The sequence below is a fragment of the Monodelphis domestica genome, chromosome 6 (assembly GCF_027887165.1).
Source record: "Monodelphis domestica isolate mMonDom1 chromosome 6, mMonDom1.pri, whole genome shotgun sequence".
NCBI lineage: Eukaryota > Metazoa > Chordata > Mammalia > Didelphimorphia > Didelphidae > Monodelphis > Monodelphis domestica.
In genome coordinates, this window is record NC_077232.1 from 287,177,994 (window position 1) to 287,190,582 (window position 12,589).

General features: G+C 38.0%; 1 protein-coding gene across 1 annotated transcript in view; it reads left to right on the forward strand.

The window, feature by feature from the left end:
• Window positions 1–12,589, forward strand: part of LOC100024844 (probable E3 ubiquitin-protein ligase HERC6) — an 80,567-nt gene that overhangs the window by 5,493 nt on the left and 62,485 nt on the right. Inside the window, exons 3-4 of the mRNA XM_007495704.2 lie at window positions 4,796–4,872; window positions 7,194–7,421. Of these exons, the coding sequence (XP_007495766.2) occupies window positions 4,796–4,872; window positions 7,194–7,421 (305 nt within the window). The remainder of the gene's footprint in view (window positions 1–4,795; window positions 4,873–7,193; window positions 7,422–12,589) is intronic.

Genomic DNA, 12,589 nt, shown 5'->3' on the forward strand with positions numbered 1-12,589 from the left:
AAGCTTTAATTTAGTTTTGAATTTGTCTTTAAGATAGGACAGCTAGGTGGTTTCATGGATTGAGACCAAGCCCAGAGATGGGAGGCCCTGGGTTCAAATATGACCCCAGATAACTCCTTGCTAGGTGACCTTGGGCAAGTTGCTTGACGCCCATTGCCTAGCCTTTGCTGCTCTTCTGCCTTGGAACAGTATTGATTTTAAGACAAAAGGTAAAAGGTAGTTTGTTTTTTAAGTGAGAACATACTAGATGGAAATAAAAACATTTACATTTTTTACCTCATAATGTGAAGAGGAGAAGAAGTGTTTTAGAAATATCAAAGAACTACATGGATGAATGAATGAATGAAAATTCAGAAAGTGCTTACTAGATGCCAAACATTATGCTAAGAGCTGTATCCAAATACAAAAGAAAGGCAATCCCTGCCCTCAAGGAATTTATATTCAAATGGAAAAAACTTAACATTTATAGAGGAATGGTGGCCAAGAGAGGCACTTTGGTCCAGAAAGTTACCAGGCTAGATAATGAGACTGTCTGTGAGGTATTGATTGGTATGTCCTATCTAGAAACAAATGATGAAGGGGAAAGGGGGCAAAATGGATGGAGAAGAGTAACTGCTTTTGTGCCCTCAAAGAGTCTTTTAATGGAAATGGACAGATCACAACTGTGATTTGATTCTCTGTTGTGTGTTTTCATTTAACTGAAAATAAGTGTATAGGCCCATAAGCAAAAGAAGCTTTTTCGGAAATGTCTCTGACAGCATTATTTTATTTAATACATAAATGATTTTCAAAAGGACTAAATTACCAGTGTCTATATTGATTTGGAATAAGCAACATAGACTTCTGGACTGCCAGAAGATGCCTGCCATCCAGCTCCTCCACACCTACTGTTAAAAATTAATTTGGGAGGATTTATACTAAATTTATAGGCATTTATTAGTAAAGAGAAAGAAAGTGAGAAATAAGTTTCCAGCCTTTCTAACTTAAGGTAAATTCTGGCTGAATTGCAGCCCATAAGGTTCCCTTCAAGCACCAATGCCAGAGATAAGAGCCAGATAAGAGGGCTCAGAGAAAGAGCCAGCCCAGGGAGAGCAAGGAATGCCAAAGAGACCAGGCAAGCTTCCTGTACTGACTTTTCAAATCTCCCTCTTAGTCCCTTCCCAAAACCCAGCCTTTCAGATCCTTCAATTGGCCCATGTCCTCCATATGTGATATTTCCTGGCCTCCATGGTGCTGCACAGATGTGACTCTGAGACTCCTCTGTCCATCCACTGGATTGAGTCTTCTGAGATGTACTGGGTTGGAGGTCCCCCAGATAATTAATTCACACACTAATCCAACAACAATCTCAAATTTGCACCAGAATGATTCATAAATACAAGAAACTCTAGTACGTGATATCTTAAAATTCATAACTGCCCCCAAAATCGGCCAGATCCTTGAGGACAATAAGAAGGGGGACATCAACAAAGTCAGTGCCAGGGCTAGCTAGCAAATAAGCTATTAGCATGTGTTTGGAGATAAGTCAGACATAAGTACCCTGTAAAACTCAATGTCCAGAAGTGTCAAAATCAGAGGTCCCTTGAGAAAGATTCCCAGAGGTCAGAAAGACCTAAGGTGGGAACTTGGAGCCCAGAGAAACAACAGCAGACCTCAGTGGTACTGCTTGGATAAGTCAGACACAGAAGCTTTTAAGTTACTGCCCTGAGGCTTCTCTTTTCTGACATGCTAGAGAAGGTTCTGAAAATCCAGTGTTCTGACCCTCAAAGATCCAAGATGGGGAGCAACATAATAAATGTAATAATGTAATAAAAGTATCTTGGGAAGGCTGTCCATCATGGTACATGCCTTTAATCTCTGCTACTGGTAGGCTGAGAAGAAGAGGCTGTAGTTGTACCTAGGGAGTCCTAAGTTGTTGTAGGCTAGGTTGATCAGGTGTTTACACAAAATTAATTCCCAATATAATGTCCAGACGTGTCAAAATCAGAGGTCCCTTGAGAAAGAAAATTGAGGGATTTGACTGCCTAGGGAGTGGTAAACAGGCCTATATTAGAAACAAATAGTAAAAGCTCCTGTATTACTAATGGGTGAGTCTAGACCATTATGTATCCAGCCTGGGAAAGCTAGGGTGTCTGTATCTAAAAAAAAATCCTCCCAAAATGAAAATGAAAAGAAATGGGTAAGGTTGGACTGAAGATAGTGGACTATTTCATATAAAGGCTCAGCAAGGATCTAGGAAAACTGGAGACATGATTAAGCCAAAGAAGACCTTGACTAATATAAAAAGTTTATTTTAGATGTAGAACAAGTTAATTATCTTCAAGACTATATGAGTATTTTTAAAAAAGGCTATGTGAGTATCTAGAAAATTTGAAGCAAGAGAATTAAAATTAAAATAAAAAGAGAATTTAAAATGAAATAAAAGTTCTGGAGAAAAAAATTGGAAGGAAAATAAATAGCTTGGGAGATGTGGAGATGGAGATAAACTTTACCCAAAAAATGAACTCTCTGAAATCTAGAATAGACCAAACAAATCCATGACTCCATGAGAAAGTAAGAAATATTAGGACAAAATCAAAAGATAAAAAAACACACACAAAAGAAAATATGAGATAGATGATAAAAACAGCTAATCTGGAAAAACAACTTAAGAAGAGATAACTTAAGAATCACTGAATTTCTTGAAAACTATCACTAAAAAGTTTGGATACTAATTGCTTAGATCTTTTAGAATCAGAGAGCAAAGTGGAGATAATGAATAATCTGCTGATAACTTCCCCAAAGAAGCCCCACCAAAAGAAAAGTTCTGTATATGTCACAGCTATAATCTAGAACTCCCATGTCAAAGAAAAAAATTCTCCTGAGCATCCAGAAAGAAATAATATGAATACCAAAGAACAAGAGTTAGGATCACATAAGACCTAGCAGCTACCAATTTAAATAAAAGCTCAAATACAGTGTACCAAAAGGTAAAGGAAACTAGGTTCACAACCAAGAATACTTTATATTGAGAATAATCTTAAAAGGGGAAAAGGAGGCATTGGGCATTTCTGATGAAAAAAAAAACAGTCCAGCAGGAACTATGAAATACAAACATGAGAAACCTAAAAAGAGAAATTTACTTGAGGAATTGGAAAGGATCTGTACAATGATGTAGGGCAGAAAATAAGAACTTTAATATCTTAAGAGGGAATTCTGGGAGTTAAATAGGAAAAAATATATGTTTGGGGAAGGCATAGATTGGTTCTGTTCTGAGGGTTTGAAGAAGAAAAAGAGAGGGGAGGACAAAAGGACAAATAGATTAATATAGAAAGAAGGAAGAAGGGGTGGAACTTGAAATATTGGAACTTGTCCTAATAATTGAAGTGTTTGAGTAGAGTCTATAAACATAGATGGAGCATGGGAGGGACTGGCATATTAACCTCACTCTTATCTGAAATGAATAGAGATCATCAAATAACAGGGAAACAAGCAGGAAATTTAGGTGGGAGGGCAGATGTTACTGGGAAAGTTATAGACATTAGCAACACAAACTTTCTGATCATGAAGGGAGGTATTGGAAGATGGAGAGGGGAAGAAATAAAAATCCAAAGGAGTGCTTTAAATTGTATCTTGGACAATTGGGGAATGTCTGAACAAATTGTAGTATGAGAATGTAATGAAATATTTTTTGCAACATTATAAAAGATGACTATTTCAGAGAATCTTGAGTAGAATAAACTGACAGTAAAGCAAGCAAAAACCAGAAGAACTTATACAAGGACCACAATAATGTAAGGAAAAGCAATTTTGAAAAACTTAAGAACTCTGATGTCCAATGACCAAGGATGTTTCTAGGAACTTATGATTAATCTTATTACCCACTTACTGACATAAAAGTAAAGGACTCAGCATATGGAAAAAGACATACATTTTTGGACATTGCCACCCATATGGATTCATTTTGTTTGAATATGCTTATCTGCTATGAGGGTTGTTTTATATGTCAGGTTTTTAATTGGAGGGAAGTTGGAGGGTATAGGGATACTAGCAATAGTAATGCCTATCTTCTTTCAACCCCCTCCCCAAAAGTTCATTGAAACATTTTTTAAATGCACTCAAGAGAACAGAAGGAAGTTGAGAAGGAAGCACAGATAAACAGGACAGTTTTGAAAGTATCATGGGGAATTATATTTTTTAAAAGCATACACTAAGAAATGGAAATTCAGAGATTCATATATAATTCTTTTTTGCATAATATATAATTCTCTTTCTTTCATGCTTAAGTTTAGAATAAAAAACATTCATTAATAACCTTTAGAGGGAATGGCTTTACAAAGTAATTATTTTATCATCACTGTTATTATTTTATAATTTTCTTTCCAACTTAATATGATATAGAAATGCTAAATGCAAGGATATTTTGTTGTATCTAAAATTTAAAAAAAATATTCTTCTTTTGCATCTACAGGGCCTAGCACCATGTATGGCATATGGCTTTTAATAAATATTTATTGATTGATTATTGATAGATTCCATAGAAATATTGTTCATCTTGTCCCTCTTCTTCCCATCATTTTAGAAAAACACAAGTACTAATGATGATGATAATAGCTAACATTTATATTGTACTTTAAAGTCTGTAAGTTGTTTTTCATATCTGACCTCATTTGATCCTAGCAACGATTCTATAAGTAGGTACTATTAGTATAAACACGATAAAGTTATTATCTTAGGTCAGTGAGGAATTCACTGTTTAAGCAGCAAGCTGCATTAATGAACTGTTTAAATGTTTTTCCCATAATTTTTGTTAAAGGAAAATTGATGAGCTTTCCAGTTTCAAAATAATCCAAGTTTCTTGTGGACATTATCATTCCATAGCATTGGCACAAGGTAAGAGCTTTGTTTTCATAGTAATTAATTTGCAATAAACACTTGCTTTTTAAAATTTTGCTTGATGATTGGTGCATTTTACTGTTGATATTTATTTTTAGTGAATTAAGAAGGTTGTGACTATCCAATTCAAAAGGTCTATGCCATTTAAAAAAATCTTTAGATGGTACTGATTATATATTTCATATATTGGTAAGTTTTTTGTTTGTATTTGGTTTAGACAGATTTCATTGTAGGGAAAATTCCTTTTGAGGAAATTCCCTCCATAACTGCAGAGCAGAAGCTGTTCTGTAATTTGTCATTTTAGCGCCCTGTCTACATAGATCACCAAGACGTGATTTACTGGGGTTCTCACTAGCTAGCCTGGGCAGACTTGTACTTAAGTCTTCATGACTTGGAATTCAACTCTCTACCCACTTTTCTGGACTGCATCTGGCAATCTAGCATGCCAAATTCTTATACTAAAGGATTGGTAGGAATTATTTTTAATCCACAATCTCCAGTTTGCATTTCCAACAGGAAGGGTCTCTTCACAAGTAGACTTCATCCAGGAAGGAAAATGCCAGTATAGGGAGTTATATTTCTTGTTTTGTGTTGTTCTTTTGTTCTTTCCTAATGGATAATTCCATAACAGCATCCTCCATTCAAATATCCAAAACTATGCCCAGATTTTGTGGGTAATTAGAACATTTGGTGTTTCCTAGGGAATGCCAAAATGTGTGTGTACCAACTGCATGTGCCAGAGGGGTCATGAGCCGGGGGGGGATGCTAGCAGAGCTCTAAGGGGCTTTGTCCCAGACATTCCCCTCAAGGAGGTACCCTTCCTCTGGACACTGCAATCCTGAGCCTCTTGGGTCATGATAGAAAGGGCAAGAGATAGAATTCTTCCTCTCCCTCTACTATTGCCTGTGGAATCACTTATTTTCCTTTCTTAGACACCCTTTAAGGGTGTCTCCTGGGTTAATCTCAACCCTGGGTCAGGTGCTTGGTCTGAACTTGGACACGATGGGGAAAAGTAACCAAATCAATCAATGAGCATTTATTAAGCACCTATTGGATACCCAAGCACTGGGCTAGTCACTGGCACTACAAAGAAAAAATGAAATAGTCATCTCAAGGAGGTGATAATATTATTAAGTTTTCTTAATTAATAATAATTAGTAAAAATCTAATTAATAGTAATAATTATATTAACATTACTATTACATTCAATAAAGGGAGAATATAAAGAATGTATGGGGGTGAGGGATGGGCAGCTAGGAGGCTCAGTGGACTAAAAGCCAGGTCTAGAGACTGCAGGAAATTTTGGGTTCAAATCTACCCTCAGACACTTTCTAGCTGTGTGACCCTGGGCACATCACTTAACCCCATTACCTAGCCTTTACCATTTTTTATCTTAGAACCAATACATTATATTGATTCTAAGACAGAAGGTAAGGGTTTAAAAAAACAAAGTATGGAAACTGTATGGGGAAAATATTATCTAGAATGCTTAAAAAGGGAAAATATGTTTAGATTTATTTGAACATTTTGACTTATTGTTGTTTTTATTGTTTTTATAACAAGGCTGAGAATGATTAACTCTGGCTTTTCTGCCCATCTTTGATTCCTCACTGTACAACCTCTTCAGAGCCAGAGGGGAGCTTCTGATTCATCATGCTGTGCCATCACGAACTATTCCCTAATAATCCAAACTGATCTAAAGTGCTAAGAGTGTGGCTGTAGCATGAGATTGTCAGAAGAGAATTGCTACATTACCAGCAATAAGCAGAATTGTTCAGGCCAATAATAGGCTTTGAGCTAAAGATTTTATCAAAATGTCCTGCTGGATGGCTCAGTGGATTGAGAGACAGACCCAGAGATGGGTGGTCCTGGATTCAAATCTGACATGAGACACTGCCTAGCTGTGTGACCCTGGGCAAGTCACTTAACCCCCGTTGCCTAGCCTTTACTGCTCTTCTGCCTTATTAGAACCAGTATATGGTATTTATTCTAAGATGGAAAGTAAGGGTTGAAAAAAAGTTATATATATATATATATATATATATATATATATATATATATATATATATATATATGTAGCATAATGATTGCACCTGTAGAAACTTTACCAAATTGCCTTCTAAATGAGCAAGGAAGAAGCAAGAGAATCTAGAACTCAAAAATGTTGAAAATTTTTTATTGTAATAGGAAAAATGAAATATAAAGACACCCTAAAAAGTATAGAGCATTTCAAGATGCTTCATAGTCAATTTTGATATTACAGTATATCTAGAACCCAAAATTTTGAAATTTTGTTTCTTTTGTGTTTGTGTTTGCAGATGGCAGAGTATTTTCATGGGGAAAGAACAATCATGGTCAACTAGGTCTGGGGGAAAATGTCCCCTCCCAAGCCAGCCCGCAGTGGGTAAAATCTCTTGATGGCATTCCTTTGGCTCAGGTTGCAGCAGGAGGTGCCCACAACTTTGCCCTCTCTTTCTCTGGTACTTCCTATGGTTGGGGAAGGAATAATGCAGGCCAGCTGGCCCTCAGTGGCAAGAAAGAATCAGGTAACAAAAACAGTTTATCTTTCCAATAAGACATTGTCTTTTTCAAGGCAAGAGGTCAATTTTGTGAAGGATTCTTCAACAGAACTGCCAATTATGGAAGAAACTTGGTGCTTGGACCAAGCTATTTCCTTTACAACCTTTTGCTCAGACAATTTGGATCTTTTCCTGATGCATCTCATGCAGTTCTGTGTTCCTCGAGAACATATGCATGCTAGGTGTACTGGCTTAATTCATACTAGTTTATATGTTGCCTTTTAAATGTCAAAGTAATTTCATATGTGTATGGTCTCTCCTAAAACTATGAGAATTTCATAGAATCATTGACTTAGAGCTGGAAAACTCTAATGCCATTTATGAATGCCTCAACCAAAATAATAAAGCATCAAGGTAGGATTTGAACCCAGTTCTTCTTACTTCAGAATCAATATTCTTTCCATTGCTCCCCCTCCACCAGGTCATCTTCGGTCAGCATTTCTCTTAACGTCCTTTCACCCAGGAATTGGTTTCTCAATAATTCTCAATCCTACTACCATGTCCCTTTTTGCTAAATGTCCAATGTAAGGCCACCTAAAGAAGAACTTCATTTAGAAATTGTGAAAAAAAAGTCCCAAGCTCAGGATCCCGCATCAAGATATATTTCTCTACTTTGTGGGGGCTAGCCTATGGAAAGCCTCACCCCTTTATGGTTAAATTTGCTCAAAATCCCAGGAATGATTCTATTGAGAGGAAATATACTTCTGCTCATTACCTTAGCACCTGAGCCTCTGCCAACCTATTTAAACAAATCAACTCACAAAAGTGATCCTTTGGGATCTTAAAGGTCACATTTTATTTTGTAGAAAGGTGAAAGAAATAATAATGTCACTAGCATTCCTATTGGATGCAAATTCATGAGAAGAGAAATACACCGTGATCCACATGTAATCCTGGGTCACACATTTCCACCAATGCATTTGGTTTTTTGCAGAGAGAATAGGCAAGCATGGTGGCAGGGAAACATAAGAGGGGGAGAGCCTGTGTGCTGGAAGTAACTCACCTCTGGACCAAATAGACTGCAGCACTGTTCAGGACCTTATATGAACACCCTCTCTACTGACACTGACTGCTCTACAATTGGACAAATGAGCTTCGATTCCCGTACCAATGTATAGTTAACAATTTACAATCCCCCTTAATAAAGCACTATTAATTTGCAGAGCAGTTACTTTTAAGTGATAGAACTGACGAGTTCCTCAGACTGATTCTCTCTGGGAACTACAGACCAGTCTAACTAGCTCCCCCCTCACCAGGATTCTGCCTTGTCTGATTAAAGCTTAGCATCTCTTCCAATCCAGCAAAAGCAAAATCTTCTTTTCCCTTTCTTTGCTTTTACCTCTAAGACCAGATGGGGGCAGCAAAGAGCAGCTTGTACTTTGGAGAGACTCCACCTCTCTGATATGCTCAAGAGTTGTAGCTGAGTGGTCCAGTGAGAGTGCACATCCCTCCAGTCAAACAGGAATTGTCTAACTCAAAGCTTCCTGGAAGCTCATTTCTGCTACTCATCCCTTTACACCACTCTGACAACTTCCTACTGAGTCTTTTTTTATTTTATCTTTATTTTATTCCAATAACAAATTTATACATAAGTTTTCCAAAGTTATATGATTCATGTTGTCTCCTTCTCCTCTTCCCTCCCTTCTCCCAGAGCTGACAAGCAATTCCTCTGGATTATGCATGTATTATCACTCAAAACCCATTTCCATATTATTAATTTTTATAAGAGAATAATCTTATGAAACCAAAACCCCAAATCATATACCCAAATAAACAGGTGATAAATCATATGTTTTTATCTGCATTCTGACTCCAACAGTTCTTTCTCTGGAGGTGGATAGAGTTCTTTGCCTTAAGTCCCTCAGAATTGTCCTGGATTATTGTATTGCTCTTAGTAGCAAAGTCTATCATATTTGACTGTCCCACAATATTGCTATTACTGTGTATAATGTTCCCCTGGTTCTGCTTATTTCACTCTGCATCAATTCTTGGAGGTCTTTCTAGCTCTTTCTGAAATCTTCCTGTTCATCATTCCTTACAGCATAATAGTATTCCATCACCATCATATACCACAATTTAGCCATTCCCCAATTGAGGAGCATTCTTTAGTTTCCATTCTTTGCCACCACAAAAAGCACAGCTATAAATATTTTTATACAAATACATCCTTTCCCATTTTGTTTTATCTCTTTGAGATACAGACCTCCTACTGAGTCGTCTAACAGGCTCTTGATTCTCTTTTGTCTCTAACGCCTATGGTTCTGTTCTGTACTTTATGACTGTCAGTGGTTTAAATCAGATCATTCTGGTACTCAGTAACTTTTCACTTAAAAGGAAATGGCTGAGATAGCTAGGTAGCTCAGGAGATAAAGAGCCAGGACTGGATAAGATGTTTTAGATTCAAATGTGGCCTCAGACACTTCCTAGCTGTGTCTTAACCCCAGTTGACTAGCCCTTACCTGTCTTCTACCTTGGAACAGATTTTTAATATTGATTCTAAAATAGAAGATAAGGATTTGTTTTTTAAAGAAAGAAATGATGCCAGATTTCCCTGATGAAATTAGTGGTTTTTTTTTTAAATCACAGCTCGGTTTTCAAGTAATTATCAATCAATCAGTAAATATTTGTAAAGTGCTGGGCATATAAGAAGAGGCAAATTACAACCCCTTCCCTCAAGGAGTCTGCAATTTAATGGGGAAGACAATGTGGAAACAAATATATACAAAGCAACTTATTTACAGGATAAATTGGGAAAACAGGGGGGAAATCACTGGAATTAAGGCATTGGAAGGCTTCCTGCAGAAGGTGGGATTTTATCTGAGTTTTAAAGGAAGCCATAGAGCTCAACAGTCAGATCAAAGGAGGAAGAATATTGCAATCATAGAGGACAGCCAGAGAAAATAACTGGAGCCAAGAGATGTGTTATCTTGATAAAGGAACAGGCAGGAGTCCAGCATCACTGGATTGAAGAGTGCATAGTGCATGGCTTGGGGAAGGGGGAAGGGTTGGGTCTTGGTTCAAATCTGATCTCAGACACTTCCTAACTGTGTGATTGTGGGCAAATCTCAACTCCTATTGCCCAGCCCTTACCACTCTGCTTTGGAACTAATTCTGGTATCAGTTCTAAGACAGAAGGTAAGGATGGTAAGAAGAAGAAGAAGAGTACATGGTAGAGAGTAAGGTGTTAGAAGACTAGAAAGATGGGGGGGGGGCTAGATTATGAAGGACTTTTAATGCTGAGCAGAGCATTTTGCATTTGATCCTGGAGGCAAGAGGGAGCTGCTAGAGGTTATTGAATAGGGAGGTGAAATGGTTGGATCTGTACTTTAGGAAAATTACTTTGTTAACTGAATAGAAGATGGATTGGAATGGGGAATAGGCCTGAGACTGGCCAACTCACCAAGCAAGCTATTATGATAGTACAGGCACGAAGTGATAAGGGTCTGCACTAGAGTGGTGTCAGGGTCAGAGAAGAAAAGGAGGAATACTGGAGATGTTGTAGAGGTAAAATTGACAGACCTTGGCAGCAGCTTAGTTATGAGGGAGTGGGAGATAGTGAGGAATCCAGGATGACTCCTAGGTTGTTACTTATCCTAAGGGATAGGTAAGATGGCATTGCCCTTTATAGTAATGAGAAAGGTAGGAGAGGAGGATGCTTTAAGGGGAAAGATAATGAGTTCTGGCTTAACCATATTGAGTTTAAGATGTCTAATTGCCAACCAGTTCAAGATATCTGAAAGGAAGCTGGAGATGCAAATTTGGAGGTCAGCAGAGAGTTTGGGGCAGGATAAGTAGATTTGACAATCAAATCCATGGGAGCTGACACAATCACGATGTAAAGTAGTATAGCAGGAGAAAAGAAGAGGGTCCTGAACAAAACCCTAAGGGATGCTTGGGTTTAGAAGGTGCAATTTAAAAGAGGATTCTGCAAAGGAGACAGAGAAAGTGGGAGGAGAACTAGGAGAGAGTAGTGTCTCAAAAATCTAGAGAGAAGAGAGCATCAAGTAGGGGTGAGTGATCAACAATGTCAAAGGCTACCCAGGTCAAAGAGAATGAAGATTGGGGAAACGTCATTAGATTTGGCAATTAAGAGTTCATTTCCATCATCTCTATTACTTTGTTGAACAGTTTCAGGGGAATGATATGGTCAGAAGCTACATTGTAACGGGTTAAGAAGAGAGTGAGTAAACAGAAAATGTAGATACCCAGTATAGGGACCTTTCAAGGAACTTAGCTAAAAGGGGCAGAAATGGAATGAGAGTAGAGAAGGAAAGATCAAATGAGGATTTTTTTTTCGGTATAGAGGAGACACAGAAATGTTTATAAGCAGTAGAAAATAAGCCAGTAGGCAGGAAGAGTGGAAAATAAGTGAAGAGTGAGGATAATGGATGAGAGGATGCAGAAATCTATTGGAAGATAAGAGAGGAAATGAGAGGGATTAGCTCACTTCATTGAGTGACAGGAATGAAGGAGGAGAGAGTAGCAAAAGGCACATAAGTGATCAAGGTGAAAAAAAGGGAATTCACCATGAATAACTTCAGGGGGGGTATAAAATATGAACTGAGGTTCTCAGCAGAGAGACTGTTGAAGCAGAGCCAGGGGGAAGTTTGAGGAGGGAGAGTAAGCTGATAAGGAAGGGTGTAGTAGGATTACCTTCCAGCAATGAGTGCCCATAACACAAATTGAGGTAATTTGTAGTTAACTCAATCAGAATAGTTGTGATTTTCTCCACCTTCATTCAGAAGCATATGTGTAAGAGATGAGGTGAAGAATGGTGAGTCTCCAAGGCTGAGACTTGACTGGATATAATCAGCAATATGATAAGGAGGTTAAGGAAGGATTGTGTCAATAATTGGCTAACCAAGGGGTCAAGATGGGGATAAGAAGGAATTGCTAGTGATGGGGAGATGGCCTGGAAAAGAAAATGAGAGCTCTAGAGATTGGCAGTCACAGTGTAGATGAAGAGTAGGGTTTTGTAAGGGAAGGCAGAGGGAGAGGTGAAAAGCCAATAGATTGGGGACAGCAAGGTAGCTCAGTAGATTGAGAGTCAGGACCAGAGATAGAAGGTCCTGGGTTCAAATATGGCCTCAGATTCTTCCTAACTGTGTGACCCTGGGCAAGTCATTTAGCCCCCA